The sequence below is a fragment of the Rhamphochromis longiceps genome, linkage group LG2, assembly GCF_057381845.1.
Source record: "Rhamphochromis longiceps isolate RC_006_pf linkage group LG2, R_longiceps_female_GT1.1, whole genome shotgun sequence".
Classification (NCBI taxonomy): domain Eukaryota; kingdom Metazoa; phylum Chordata; class Actinopteri; order Cichliformes; family Cichlidae; genus Rhamphochromis; species Rhamphochromis longiceps.
The window spans coordinates 36776203-36791663 of NC_140558.1; the positions used below are offsets into that span (position 1 = coordinate 36776203).

Genomic DNA, 15461 nt, shown 5'->3' on the forward strand with positions numbered 1-15461 from the left:
GGAGACTTACAACTAAGAAAATACTCACCAGAGAAAAGGCCAAATGAACAGTGAGTACGGCTACACAGAACCACTCTAGAAATCAACTGAGGTTAACATGAACTGAATTTAAAATCCATTTATGGCAGTTCAACTTCATATATTTTTACAATAGACTCACCGGTTCAAGTTTTTTTATGCGCACAAAGCTAAGTTATGTATTGATTACTTGGGGACACCTGTCTTTGGTCTGTATTCTACCATTAACTGAATTACAGTACATTGAACTTCAACTTAAACGCCTACAGTACGCTGAATATAAACGACTGTGGTTAGGGTTTTTCCCAACCTCCATCGGTACCTGAAATTCTCAGAAAAGCCTTGCTGTCCGCTCATGTGATCCAGCTCAGGGTGGCTAAAGTGAACTTTGAATGCTGTTATGTTGGAACTGTGCAAAAAGTCAAGCAGCACACACAAGCACACTTTCAGAAGCACAAAATGATTCACACACTCATGCTGCATGTGTTTCAGCACAACTGTCATTTTCACTAATCTATCAATAGGTCTACCGTCGTGTACAGATATGCTGTACGTGAATAAGTTAAGACAACTTTCAGTGCTCATTTTATGAATACAAGTGAAAATAGATATTTTCAAGTGAAAATAGATATTATTCATGTCCACTTGTTTGTTCTGTTGTTGTCTTTCTAAAATTGTCTGTATTTCTTGAAGTTGACCAGGTTTGCTAAACTTGCTAAAAAAAAAAAAAAACATTAAAGAAAACAAACTGCACAATTAAAGTTTTCACAACCAGGCAAGAAACAACTTGACTTATAAGAAACCCACGGGAGAAATACAACAAATGTTAAACATTTACAACCAACAGCAACATGGTGAAAAGCATCAAAGACTACAGGACATCACCGAGCCACACTGCAACGAACTGACTAACAACTGGAATGTGTCATATTGTCAGTATGATAAACGCCAGCATCTCGCATACTGTAGTTCACACAAAGTGCACGACCTGAGAACACTCACCAATGTAAAGATGACAGCAGACTGATAGTAGACTGAAGCGCGGTCTCCACCCGAAACAGCATGATCTATGTGGAAATGTCACAGCTGAGGCTCTGTTACATCTCAGCAGCAAAACAGAGGACATTAAAGGATGGAAACTTAAATGTCAGATTGAATTCATTTGCAAATATTATTTAATTATATCCTTTAGGTAACAGAGAGCAAAGTCACGTTTGCTGTATGCAGTTTGTAGCCTAATCCATGATTCTCTACTCTGTGCTTTGGTGGTTTGAGTAAACCTTCTTGTTTTTATAAATAGAGCAGAGTGAAAGTGAAAGTGAAGGTGAGAAAGCAAAGTGCAGCTTGTACACAGTTCAAAACACAATGTGTTTTAGAGTGTTTATTCATGTTATAATGTAGGTGCACTCTGTGTGAGAATCTGCTGTTCCTTTACTGCTTGAGAGTAGCAGAAGGCAAACGCTGTCACAGAAAACAAAGAAGAGCAGCAAGAAAGGAGCACTAATTGGTTTACAGTAGCATAGAAGCCATTTGCTGTATTTCACAGTCTCGTGTGTGCTGATGGTTGTGGCTTGATCTCTTTTGTTTCTTATTGCCATAAACGTTCATCCACTGATTTTAAATTGCACGTAGAGCACCTCTAAATACAATTTTGAGGAACTTGTCTTTAACTTCTGTAGCTCTATTTAATGCTACTCACTTATCCTCAGTTATAGTATTTTAAGGATGAAATTACTTTGTATTATTAGATCTGATAGATGTAGCTACTAGTTAAAACATAATAAGCTTAATATACTGTTGAAGATTGACTAAGACATTGCCAAGCAACTTTCCCTTGCCTTAATGCCTTAAGCTATAAAGATGCAGGAGGATTAGGTCATTTATGATAGCAAAAGGCAAGATTACCCAGAAGTGATTATGATTTTAACAGTCAATAAATACACACACTGGACATTTTATAAGGTAGAATGGCAATACCAATTTTACTTATATAGGACATTTGATTACGGTATATGTAAATTAAATGTGCTTAAAACAGAAAGTAAAAGCATAAAAAATCACTGCACATTTACTATGCCTTAAGGCAGTGAAAACAAAATAAAACAATAAAAATATGCACAGCTATTAAGTGTAATGGCCTGTGTGCCTGTTTGAACGTACACACAGATGTAAAAGTAGTTTGTTCCAAAGAACAGAACCACAGTACCTGAAAGCACCTTTAGCATACTTGGATCTGATTCTAGGAACATTTGAAAGAGCTGCACTAGATTACAGGAGAGATCATCTGGTGCAGTAGGCCTACTGGTACTTTCTAGTACTTTGCTGGATGCTGTTTTGGCTTCAGAACTGCCTTAATTATTTGCGGCAAAGATTCAGAAAGGAGCTGAATACATTCCTCAGAGATTTTGGTCTATGGCATTTAGTAAAGTAAAACAAAATAAAAGAGTCTGATCTCTTTGTACGATTCAGTCTGGTTTAAAACAACTTAGGCCTACTTAATGTTCAGTTACACACTCTCTGCAGGCTTTTTGAATTGTTTATCATCGTTTAATGGTTTATTAACTTATTATTATTATTAATGACAAATTAATTGTTTTATTTTACTTATTAATTCTACTAATTTCTCATACATTTTTAATTGCATACTTAAGTAATATATGTTATTCACTAACTTCTCATAGCTCACAGCCTGGGACCCCACTGGCTGCTAATGCTTTCTTTATAAAGAGGGCGAAAATTAGATATTAGCAATTAACTGTTAATTACAGTTTTCATAAAGCCTTGTGAAAACTGTGGGCTACTTACACTCCTGGCGCATTTCATAACCTCACGCTTTCCACCTTAACAGTATGAGGCAATCTTGCACAATGTTGCGCGTGCCGCCAGACATTTTCCACGTGTCAGCACAACCGAGACACGACGAGCCGGGAGCCGGTGAGGCAGACTGCCGCGGGGAAATACACGAGGCAACGATCGTGCAAAAAGATGTGAGTGCATTCTGTCAACTTACTATCTGTGGCCGACATGTCTCCCAGGGATTTTTCTGGACGTCTGTGGTGTGTTGTGCACGTAGGCTTTGCATTATGCCCAGTGTCAATGCAAATCCGTTCTATGTTCTCTGCAGACCCTTGTTCCCACATGGTGATTCGTGTGTGTGTGCTCCCCTCCCATGCCCTCGTATTGGGCGCATCCTAATGGCCAGTTTCCTACCTGGCGACCACCTCCTCCACGCGCCACGCTCGTCCCGTTATTTAAAGAGCCCACACACGAAGTGACATCTGCTTTCTGTTATATAGGAGATCGATCGTTAATCATCAGACTGATTTCTCACTTCATAGATTAATTTTACAATAATCAACCAAAAACCACAATGGACAAAGGTATGAGCAGATCAAATGTATTCATTTTGTTTATTTATTTATTTATTTATTTATTTATTTATTCATTTACTACTGTGAAACTTTCTTGAAAAGTTGATTTAAGCCAGAGGGAGCTGATTACACCAAAGTTTGGATTTTGTTTGAGCTGCTGTGTTATTGTGTTGTAATTGTTCACTCAACTGGTGGAAGTAATCCTACTGTGAGCTCTGTGCTGGAATGTGATGGTGATTTGAACAAAGCTGTCAAATGATTTTCTTTTAACCTGCAGTTATCCCTCAAAAAAGGACCACGAAGATTGTCTCTCACCCTGTTATCACCTCGTCACTGGAATCTTAGATTCCACTTTGCCGCGTTGGCGTCATTTAGCCTGTGGATGTGTGTGTCTCTGGTGTAAAGCACATGGGGAAATTTGTGAGTGAAAGCGGTAGCCTGATGTTTACTGTCTTATATGCTTGTGCACATTACTGTGCATGGTTTTCTTGGATCTCTGTAAAATTAAAGAATGAATGGGGGATTTCAGGTGGGTGGAGGGGCGTTGTGGAACAACTGTAGTATAATCTGTCTTTTGACAAAAGGCAGCTAAAACCTGTTGTGGAAATAACAGCATGTCATATTAACAAAAGCAAACAAAACCAAACTTTGCAAACTGTGACAGCGAACGAGTGTAATATGAAACTGATTCTGGTTTAATATTCTGTCTATGTGCCAAATGAGTGTTTTGGGATTGCTTAATCAGGTTAGATTAATGGTTAATCTGTGTGGCCACAGTGTTTGTGGGAGTTTATCTCAGAAGAATCTTTAGCCTAAGGGGTAGAGCCCTTTATATGAACATTTGTCAAACTTTCCAAAAGCTCACATTTGAGTGAGTTAAATGAACTCAGATTGTTTTTTTCTCTTTAAAAATAAATTTAAAAAATAATTTACATCTTAAATAACTTAGAAGTAACATGATTAACCTGATGATCACTTCTTTTTTGTCATATACTTGATAGATGATTCACAGACAGGTACCCTTGAACTTTGACACATCATCCCATGGGAATTAAATCTTAATTGCACATTCATAAATTGTAACTGCATTGCCATCATTATTAGTGTCCATACGCACACACCCACTTACACACATATCTAGCTTCTTGCCAACCCTGTGTGTTCTCTTATGATAGTTCGTAGCAATATGACAGAGTTTTGGAAGGAGCACTCTAAGGCTGCTACAGTGGAGGAGATGATGCTGGATTCTCGTGCCAAAGAACTGACTCAGCATGAGCTGCCAGAGATCCTCTCCATGCTGCCTAGCCTGGAGGGATGCAAAGTGCTGGAGCTGGGAGCAGGAATTGGGTGAGCACACAGCTGCAATAGACTTAGAATTCTGGGAAAACAGTACAAGAAGACAAGAAAGTCAGTGCTTTAAAAGACAGGGATTTAGTAGAAGAAGTATAAGCTAATGGAGTACTGTAATATTTAATAAATGTTTAAAATGGCATATTAATGATGGAGAAACTGAACTCACAGATCATTGTTCATTCAGTAGGCTAGTTCCAGTCATTATACGAATGTACTGTTTACAAGGTTGGGGAAACCTGCAGTGTCCAGATGAACAGAATCAACTTTTTGGGGTTCAGACTTCATTTAGTATAAAGATTTATGACTGAGGAGCACTCGATGAATATATGTAGCAAAAGTCATTTTATATTCTTATGTTTGCATCCAGTCGTTACACCAAGCACCTGCTGACCAAGGCAGCCCATGTGACTGCTGTGGACTTCATGGAAAGGTTTATAGAGAAGAACAGGCAGAAAAATGGCCACCATAGCAATGGTACCTTCCTCCAAGCTGATGTCACAAAGCTGGATGTTCCCCAAAACAGGTGTGTGTTAAGATATCGTCGTTAATATTTAACCTCACTAATGGCGTGGTTCGATGAATGGCACTACTGTGAGTCAGCTGGTCTACTGGCCTGATTCTGAATTATCTCAAGAACATCTGGATAAACTGTCAGAAAATGAGTATATTTAACATACGCAGAAGTGGCTTCAGCAGAGGCTTACCTTGGAAACGATAAAGCTGACATTTGCCCTTTTAAGTGAAATGAAATGACACATTTTTTCCATGAAATCTATCTTCCTACATCCTGCTTCTAGCTTTCTCTTTGAGGGCTTGCACGTGCACATCTGTAGTGTCCCTATGGGACCTTAAACATGCAGAGAGCGAAGAATCACCCCTTTTGTCAGCTATGGCCCACAGATCAAATAGTCTAGAGGGGAGAGTCTGCAGTTTCCAAGCCAAAGGCATCTTAGGAGGAGCATTTAGTAGAAACTGCCTTAACTGTAGCGTATGCTATCATGAATCCCAGTGCATAGAAAAGGCAGAAGTACTATGGCCACAATACACATTCACCACAACTTTGTCCACTTCCCCAAAATGAAACATAAGTTAAAAGGTCACCGTTTCCAGCACACATCATAGGTGTACAAGTGGAAGTAGTAACTCTGAAAGGAGCCAGTTTCGAAAGGCAGAGAGACGACACACACAGCTTTATTTGTTATATACTGAAAATACTGTTGGTTACTGTGATAAAAGAATGATGCTTTTTTTTCCTCAGCATTGATTTTATCTTCTCCAACTGGCTACTGATGTATTTGAGTGACGAGGAGCTGAATTCGGTTATGCAAAAAATGCTTACCTGGCTGAAGCCTGGAGGCTTTCTGTTTTTCAGAGAGTCCTGCAACCACCGGTCAGGTACAGATGCAGAATTAAATTCAATGTTTAAACCTTTATGCTAAATGAAGGTAACTTAAGAAAGATTGTATGAAGTCCTCTGCCTGTATATTTCAAAAAGATTTAATTAGATGTCTGTACACCTTCTTTTAACTGCTCACTTTCTATGCTCCATGGAGATTAGTTTGTTTTCATTCATAATTTTCTACCAAGGTGACAGTAAGATGGATTTCAACCCCACCTGCTACCGTACTGAGGCACAATATAGCCACATGACTACAACAGTGCAAGTGACGGAGCCAAAAGAGGGCCAAACGTTTGGTTTCGACATTGTCTTGAAAAAGAGAGTTCAGACCTACGTTGAGGTAGAGACATTTGAGTCATATTAGGATTGAAAAAAGCACATGGCAGTTTCTGATGCTGGTGTGTGGACATGTAGTTAACCCATTTTACTACTACTTATCTCTGTCACCTTCTCATCCATCCAACACTTACAGATGAAAAACAATCCAAATCAAATCTGCTGGTTGCTAGAGAAGGTCACTCGCTCCTCGAACAGCCAGAATGGATTCAAAACCTTCCAGCAATTCCTGGACAACCAGCAGTACACCAAACGTGGCATCCTGCGCTATGAGAAGATGTTTGGGGCTGGTTACGTCAGCACAGGAGGGCCTAGCACCACCAAGGTAGGCAAATCCCAAATAATATGGCTGGATGCAAATGATAAGTGCGTCTTGGAAGGAAATTTAACAAGTAAAATGCAAAAATATGATTTTGAGTTATAAACACAATTACAGAAAATAACACAGAAAACTGCATGCTTCTGTAAGTATTCAGACTTCTGAGCGTCTAACATTTTAGTCTGGTGCAGAATTTGCATTAAATGCACTGGCAATTTTATTCAGACCCTTTTTGGTAGCAAAGACTGGAAGCGAACGGCTGTTAAATTGAAAGATCTAGCCTAAGATGCACTTCTCCTGTTGTCTAGCAACCGCAACGATATCAGCTAGAGCCGCGGTGAATGACTGAAATAGAGAAAATCTTTATTTTATGTAATTTATTTTACTTTTATTGCAGAAAATTGTGATGTTTCATCTGCGTATGAGCTGAGAACACCACAGCCATGGGCCGAGTTCCTTTAGCTAACAGTTATCTTAACTTTAGTTAGTAAACTAGTTTGCTAGTGTAGCTCACAAGACTAGTCTCATTTCATTTTGAAGGTACAAATACGTCTTAAATTATTGATATTTTATTATAAATAAAAGGGAGCATCTAACAGGAGAAAGATGATACAGATACATGACTTCTTATATAGAATACTATAACACACACTTTAAGTTTATGAACGTGCAATTTACAGGATGAGAGCTTATGTAAATATGACTTCAGCACATCCTGGTTACATCAGTCTGTTTCCTTACCACAGTTCACGGGTCACATGTTTGGTCCTGGAGAACACACTTACCTCAAAAAGTGAACCGTCTGCTCGTTTTTTCCCAAAACATTTAAGTACATTTGGCTTCACACTGGCAAACAGACGCAGCTTCAGCAGAAAACTAACTAGCCAACTAACCAACCAACCAAAGCACGCAGGACCTGTGCCGCATTAAGTTGGCCAAAAGTTAGCTCAGTTCGGCTTTTTAGGATTCTTCTCTGCTGAACATTTGATAAAACTCAGCACTTACTATTAAAGGTTTATTTCTGGACTGCTTTGCTTAAACCGGTCACCATTTTTTCCAAAACGTTTCTTCAACCTTAAAATCGTAATGAATTCTGGGATAGGGTGGGCCACGAAGGTCTATGTCATCTGATGCCATTTTTTTTGACATTTTAGTCTGATGCCAGAGGCTGTTTTGAGCTCATGTCTGAGGACGTTTTTCCTGAGACCTGCAGATGTCCTAAAACAGGGGTGTCCAAGGTTTTAGATGTGTCCTTGATCCAACACAGCTGATTTAAATGGCTAAAATACCTTCTCAACATGTCTTGAAGTTTTCCAGAGGCCTGGTAATGAACTAATCATTTGATTCAGGTGTGTTGACCCAAGGTGATATCTAAAACCTGCAGGACACCGGCCCTTGAGGCCTGGAGTTGGACACCCCTGTCCTAATATGTACACCGTAGTGGCCTCAGTAACTATGAAATAAAAGTTTGTAGCCAAAATAACCTTTACAAAGTTGGCCTCAAAGCCAGGCTGAATCAAAGACAACATTTTTGTGCTAACAGGAGTTTGTGGACCTGCTGAACCTGAAGCCAGGACAGAAGGTTCTGGATGTTGGTTGTGGCATTGGTGGAGGAGACTTCTACATGGCAAAGGTAAGAGCAACCAAGTCACAGGCCACACTTACAATGTTGATTTTAGGGCACTTATCATTATTGTAAAAGCTATAACTGTGGCAATTATTATGTGATTTTTCAGGCATTTGGAGTGGAAGTGCTCGGCTTGGATCTGTCAGACAACATGGTGGACATTGCAATAGAGAGGGCAAAAGCAGAGAATGTTCCATCAGTACGTATGTTATTCTGTTGATTACAACACCAAAGTTAATGGCTGGACTAATGATTTATTTCCAAATCTTTAATGGTATTTACTGTTCCTCAGGTACGGTTTGAGGTTGCCGATGCTACAAAAAGGACATTTCCAGAAGATTCATTTGATGTGATCTACAGCAGAGACACAATTCTGCACATAGATGATAAACTAGCCCTCTTCAAACGCTTCCATGTGTGCATCTCTTTAAGTCTAAATGGTTTCAGTTCATGAATTTCCCAACTTTTCTTGTAATTTGTAGAGAAAAAATGATACAGCACTAAATGTAACAAACATCTTGTTCTTGTTGATATCCAGTCATGGTTAAAGCCAGGCGGACAGTTGCTTATCAGTGACTATTGCTGTGGGAAGAAGCCCTGGACCCCAGCATTCGAGGCCTATGTGAAACAAAGAGGCTATGTCCTGTATACGCCTTCAGAGTATGGCAAGGTAAAAATACTCGTGTATAAAAATGCTAGTAGTTTAAAACTTTGGACTCTTTTCTGATATGTAGATTATATTTTCTGTTTTTGCAATTCAAAATCCTGTTTAACAGTATAAGCAGTGCACTGATCCACTTATGAGTAAATGTGTTTAGAAGAATATAGAAGCAGCCAAATTTTCCAACATTATGTCCAGAGAATAGACTTTGTATGTATGTACTACTGCAGTCCATCAGTTGATGGTGCTGTCCCCACACTGCTTAATCCCTCCTCTGCCTCCCCATCTACAGTTCATTCAGGAGGCTGGTTTCAGCAAAGTTCGAGCCGAAGACCGCACAGCCCAGTTCATCGAAGTGATTAAGACAGAGCTGCAGAGAGCAGAGGTCATTAAAGATGAATTCATTAAGGTGGGAATGCACAACCACAACCACACAGTGTGTCAAAGATTGCACCTTCATAATTGTGTTACGACAGAAAGCTAAATTCCTCCTTTAGTGTGCCATCCAACACACCTGTATCTTTTCCCTGCAGGAATTTTCTGAAGAGGATTATTTTGAAATAGTGAATGGATGGAAAGAAAAACTGGAACGTTCCAACAGTGGAGACCAAAGATGGGGACTTTTTCACGCGACAAGAGACTGAGCTGTTGAAGCTCGCCGTGTTAGAGATAATAAAAGAAAAAAGAAACAATGTTTCTGCTACATTATTCTTTTTCTGGGTATCCTGTTGTCTTTAAAGCAAATCACTGACAACTCTTTCATTATTTTCTGCCAATATACCTTTAACTAAGTGATCTACACTTTGCCATCTTGCATTTCTAGTGAGCAAATATTTTTGGGAGTATAACAACAACGGAGTGTAAAAGAAGGTCCAGACAACTGCGCAGAGTAATCAAGGTTTATTCTGATTAAGCAGGTTGTTGGTGTCCAATTACTTAAATGTAAACAAGTTGAAATGAGTTCTTGAACTAAAAAAAATAGCACTGTTCTCAACCGCAGAGGCAAAATCAATTGACAGCAGATTGATTTTTGAAGGAAGATGCAATGAATTATTTCTAGTTAAATTAACAGGTGCATGAATTAGTTAACAAACAGTGTATTGCAACAAGCTTGAGTAGCTAATACTGAGCAGATAAACCTGAGGAAAACAAATTCAACAGGAACCAGTTAAACTGGTTGAAGCAGTCAGCTCATCTTTTCTGAGCTGGATTGCCACATTAGGTAGCTCCACATGTTTGATTTGGCAGAGTTTTATGCCACATGCCCTTCCTCATGCAACCACAAAAAAATTTCCATCTCCTTCCAGGCAAAATAACTAGAGATCTTTTGTTTGGTAGGCAAATGTGTAAACCACTACAATAAGAGCCACGGTTGGTAAAGCATTGCAACACCTCCTAAATCCCAAATGTTTAATTAAATACATAGTTTATCATTTCTTAATAAAAGCTGGAATAAATCAGTCTCATGCATTCTAAAGAAAAATGCCAATAAATAAAAGATAAGTACTCCGTGTTTACCATTAACTGCTTCTTCAAATATTCTTGTATGCCACGTTGATCCACTGTGCAGATTTGCAATAATGATTCTGATCCATTTTTAAGTTTGTGTGTTAACGCAGCAGATTTTCCTAAATGCAAAAAGACTTCTTAACACTTTATAATGCCACTGTTAATAAAAATGAATCGCTAACTTTAGTTAACAGTGTATTACAACAGTCATTATTATTGCTGCTTACTGTTTGGTCAATAGCTGGTTTGTAAATCACTGTAAGTTTGCAACTGATGGTTATAAAACGTGTTTGGCTATAATAAAGCTGAAGCCTCTGTTTCTAATACAAACCAATCAATCATGACCAGAAGCTGTGGTTTGTGTCCTCTTTCACTTACAGTTTAATTTTCATTTCGGTTAGGTTTACAGAAAGGTTGTGGTTTGATTTGAAATACAAGTTAGGAGTGAAACCCCTGTCACTATTGCCATGACACACGCATCACTGCTTTACACCCAAGCACGCCTTGTGTGTAATAAACAGTAGTATTTTATGTCCTGGGAACGAAAAGGAAATATGTCATCAGTGATTAAGCCTATCCTACAACACATATATTTAATAAAATATAATATTGATTCTACAATTATGGCTGTTGGCAAAAAGATATTTCTACAGTAAAGCAATGAATCTTTTTAATTTGAATAGTAAAATATACTTTGCTGCGTAGCCCTTGTTAGTATCGTTTTAGATCCATTCTTACCTGAAAACACTGCCTTAATTCAACAGGGCACAGATTCGACATCCTGGTGGAAACATTGCTCTCAGATTTCACTCTGTATTGGCCTGATAGAATCACACAGTTGCTGCAGATCTGTCGGTGGCACATCCAGGATGCAAATTTCTCATTTCACCACAGAGGTTCCAAAGGTGCTCTACTAGATTGAAATCTGGTGACTGCAGAGGCCATTTGAATTCATTTATTAACTCTTTATGTACAAACTTAGTTTATATGTGGACTCAAACACTGTATTTATCATTCAACAAATATCAACATGCAGAATATGAAAATTTTCTTATCATCAAAAGCTAAATAGTTATCCAAGTCACTACTAAGTGACACTTACAATATTTATGAATTATGATTTATAGCCCAAATCATGTGTTTTTAGATTTTTTTTTATTAAATATTCATTTGCATATATGAGTTTTTAAATTTTTATTGTATTTTCTATATCCATACATCCATTATCTTCTGCTTATCATTATCAGGATTGTGGGGAAAAAAACCTCACCAAAACATGGTGAGGTTTTTTTTATTTGTTAAAAATGTACTGTGTAATTTAACTAGGGGGAAAAAATCCCACTGATGATGCAGAAGTCTCCAAAACTGACAAAACCCATGTATCAAATATGATACTCTAGGCCTTAAGGGGTTAATGCGGGCAGACACAACGTGCTTCACTCAGTGTTCTGCAGGATGTTTATTTCTATGGCATTCTGTGCCCTCTCCACCTAATGACGTCTGTGTTTACAGGCACACAGTGTTTTAACAATCACGCCTCATTCGTGCTATTTTTGTCATCGCTCTCTATTTTTCTGCATTTCCTTTATTTCATGTATGAATCCACAGTGAATGTGGGACCTAACATTCTACACAGACCTAAGTCATCTTGTTTATGGCAGACTTCGTATACAAAGATATAGATATATTTATATCAAAGATAAAGATATATTTACTGTTCCAAGTATATCTTGGAACAGTAAATTACACAAATGCACCCAAATGAAGAGTTCATTTCTGTGCCTCTCTGATATGATTCCTATAGAAAAAACATAACTGACTACATACATACACAGTATATTTTTACAAGGGTTCAGCAGTGACGTGCATTCTTCATTTTAAATGGCCATAATAACCTGAGCTCTTTTATTGGGAATGGGAATGAGTGCTTCAGAGCGAAGTACAGAGCATCTCCCTGTCACCAGGGTTACTCACTGTAGCCATGGTTACTCATTGTCAACTGCGTGTGCAGGTTGAGAGGAGAAAGTGCTGCTGTTTAGGCCTGGCATTACTTTGAGCAGCATGAATGATTTTAAGAATCAATAGATTTATTTGTATTTTTCTCAGGTTTCTCTTGATGGTCTAAATAACTTTGTTATGATAAATTATTTTATTTTATTTTATTTTATTTTTTTTCAGATTACGCCTACGTGAGAAAATGAAGGTCAGACAGGGTGTGAGGAATATGTGTGAATCGTTGACTCAGTGTGTGAGAAACAGATTTGTAGCAACGAACATGTCAGAAGCACTTCACCAATTCACCCCCCTGAGTTTGTATCTAATGCAGTGGCCATTTCATGCCCTGTGTCTGCTACAGTAGCAACAGGAGGCAGCTCCTTCCACCTGCGCCTCCCCCTCACTTTGTCTTTTTTTTTCTAAAAAAAAAACTTCTTCTGCTGAAGTGCTTTAGCTGGTTAGCAACCACCAGTTTGTCAGATCCAGACCAATCATCAGTGACAGCTAACAGGTGCTGACGTTGGACCTAAAGGAGGAATGCTCTGCTGTGATTGGTCGGACAGAGATGGGAGTGGGGCTTCGCCCCAGATAAATTGTGGCAAACACATACCTAAATACAGGTTTCCTCTAATAAACATTTCATTCAGCCGGGAGATCAGAGGGTACTGAAAAAACATCTGGAAGTAGAGCCCCGAATACCCATGGGTAACGACAAACCTGTGTTCAAGAAACCAGTTTGAGATGATTTGAGCTTTGTAACATGGCGCGTTATCCTGTTGGAAGCAGCCATCAGAAGATGGATACGCTGTGGTCATAAAGGGATGGACATAGTCAGCACCAATTCTCAGGTAGGATGTGGTGTTTTGAACAACTAAACTAGCTAAAGTAGTAATAATGAGGCCAGAGTGTACCAAAAAATATCCCTCACACTAGAGCAGGGCGATATGGCCAAAAATATTTATCACGATATATATTTGAAAATTTGCGATAACGATATAACCGATGATATAATTGATGCGAGACAAAATACAACTCCACAACATTACTAGCGCAAAAAGACAACCTTCCATTTATTTTCACGTAAACAAGAAGCTGGTTTTTATGTACATTAAAGCTTTATAAAAATGTAACAGTGCAAATGCAAATTCCTTGCTGAAAGTTTAACCCAAAGGCATTTCCAGTAGAAATGGGCTGACATATCCTGAGCATAACCATGTATAATATCCACTGAAGTTAAAAAGAGGTGCTTTGCAACATTAAACTGCAGTGTGCAGTATGCATTTTTCGGACCATAAGGTACACGGGATTATAAGGCACATTAAGCGAAACAAAGCAGTCAGATAAATCAAACTTTATTAAACTCATTCTTCTTGCTTCCTCCACTTCTGTACCATTGATTCATTAATGTTGAATTCTCTGGCAGCTGAGCTATTCCCATGTTGTTGCAGTATATTAATGACTAACCTCGTATTGTGGACGGATTATCTCAGTTGTTCTCCTGACTGAAGTTTGGTCCGTTTACAGCATCCTGCCATGCGATTGCATTTGTCTCTAACCATGAAGAACCTTCACGTTAACTTTTATAAGTGGAAAAGTGTTAGTGTTCGTCCTCCAGCTTCACTGTTTATGTTATGCTAACATAGCTGTGTTGCTAGCGATCACGTAGCACATCATTATATACCAGCTAGCCCAACTTCAGTAACCCTACAAACGTCACTGCTGTTTAGTTTCCTGTCTTCATTTATGTTGGAAGTGATAGCAGAGCTGTACGTTTGAATTTTTTCAGAAATCTCTCAGTTAGAACATGCTATATCATGCTTAGGTAACTAGCGAAACTAGCGAGCTAACTTCCGCTAGCTTCCTGCTAACTTCTAACTCCGTTAAATGTAATAACTTTTGTTTTCATGGATGCCTGGAAGTTAAACTTTATAGTTACACCTGGTAAAGCAGCAATGCTGATCGTTTTATTAAAGATCAAAGAATTTAGACAGTTTTCAGTGATGCTGCAGTGTTGTTTGACCTGAAGTCAAATATACGGAGTTTGGGACCCAGATTACTCCCAGATTTAAGAGCATCTTAGTCCGACAAACACGACAATAACAACGGCCGCTTGCATGTTCTGCAAAAAAATGTGCTTTGTTGTGTATCTGACGGACAAACCCCAAACCAGTTCCACATCACGGAAGTTGCACCATTTTTACAAACCAACAATCGGCCATGTGCGTATGAAAACAAAGGCACTGCGCATGCGCGTTTTACTCCCATTCTATCGCGATATTTCATTTTCCTATCGTTGCCTAACATTATACCGGTATTACCGTGAACGGTATAATATGGCCCAGCCCTACCTCACACTATTACACCACCTCCACCAATCTGAAACATTGACAGGATACAGCACGGATTCATGCTTTCACATAGCTTACACCAAATAACTACTGAACGTTGCAGCACAAATCGAGACTCACCAGACAGGTCAATGTTTTTCCAATCTTCCGTTGTCCAATTCTGGTGAGCAGGTGTGAACTGCAGCTTCAGTTTCCTGTTAGTATCAGCAAACCACTGCGCTGCACTTAGCTGACAGGAGCGGCACCCGGTGTGGTCTTCTGCTGCTGCAGTCGATCTCCTTTAAGGTTCCATGTGCTCTTCTTCATACCTTTGTTGTAACAAGTGATTATTTGGATTGTCTGGATTGTGCCTTCCTGTCAGCACGGCCACTCTCCTCTGGCATCAACAAGACACTTGAACCGCTGTGAGTAGCAGAGAATTGCTGAACACAGATTTTTTTTTTCCCCTTTTCAGACCATTCAGTAAACGTTCAGTAAAGAGAAAGTTGTATGGGAAATTCTCAGTACAACCTCAGATATTCAGAC

The 15461-nt window shown here is 38.9% G+C and overlaps 1 protein-coding gene across 3 annotated transcripts; it reads left to right on the forward strand.

Annotated features, from left to right (window-relative positions):
* The first annotated feature begins 2920 nt into the window (after positions 1-2920).
* Positions 2921-10803, forward strand: pmt (phosphoethanolamine methyltransferase). Of its 3 annotated transcripts, XM_085426329.1 has the most exons (13): positions 2926-3005; positions 3143-3398; positions 4565-4736; positions 5110-5265; positions 6001-6137; positions 6330-6481; positions 6614-6802; positions 8340-8429; positions 8533-8622; positions 8716-8838; positions 8962-9093; positions 9377-9493; positions 9618-10802. In XM_085426329.1, the coding sequence occupies exons 2-13, from the start codon at positions 3389-3391 to the stop codon at positions 9726-9728; spliced, it is 1479 nt and encodes a 492-aa protein (XP_085282455.1). In that variant the 5' UTR covers positions 2926-3005; positions 3143-3388; the 3' UTR covers positions 9729-10802. The 3 variants fall into 3 exon arrangements, with proteins under 3 accessions (XP_085282464.1, XP_085282455.1, XP_085282472.1); XM_085426338.1 differs by lacking the exon at positions 3143-3398 and having other exon boundaries at positions 2921-3005; positions 9618-10803; XM_085426346.1 differs by lacking the exons at positions 2926-3005; positions 3143-3398 and adding an exon at positions 3462-3809 and having other exon boundaries at positions 9618-10803.
* Positions 10804-15461: the final 4658 nt, after the last annotated feature.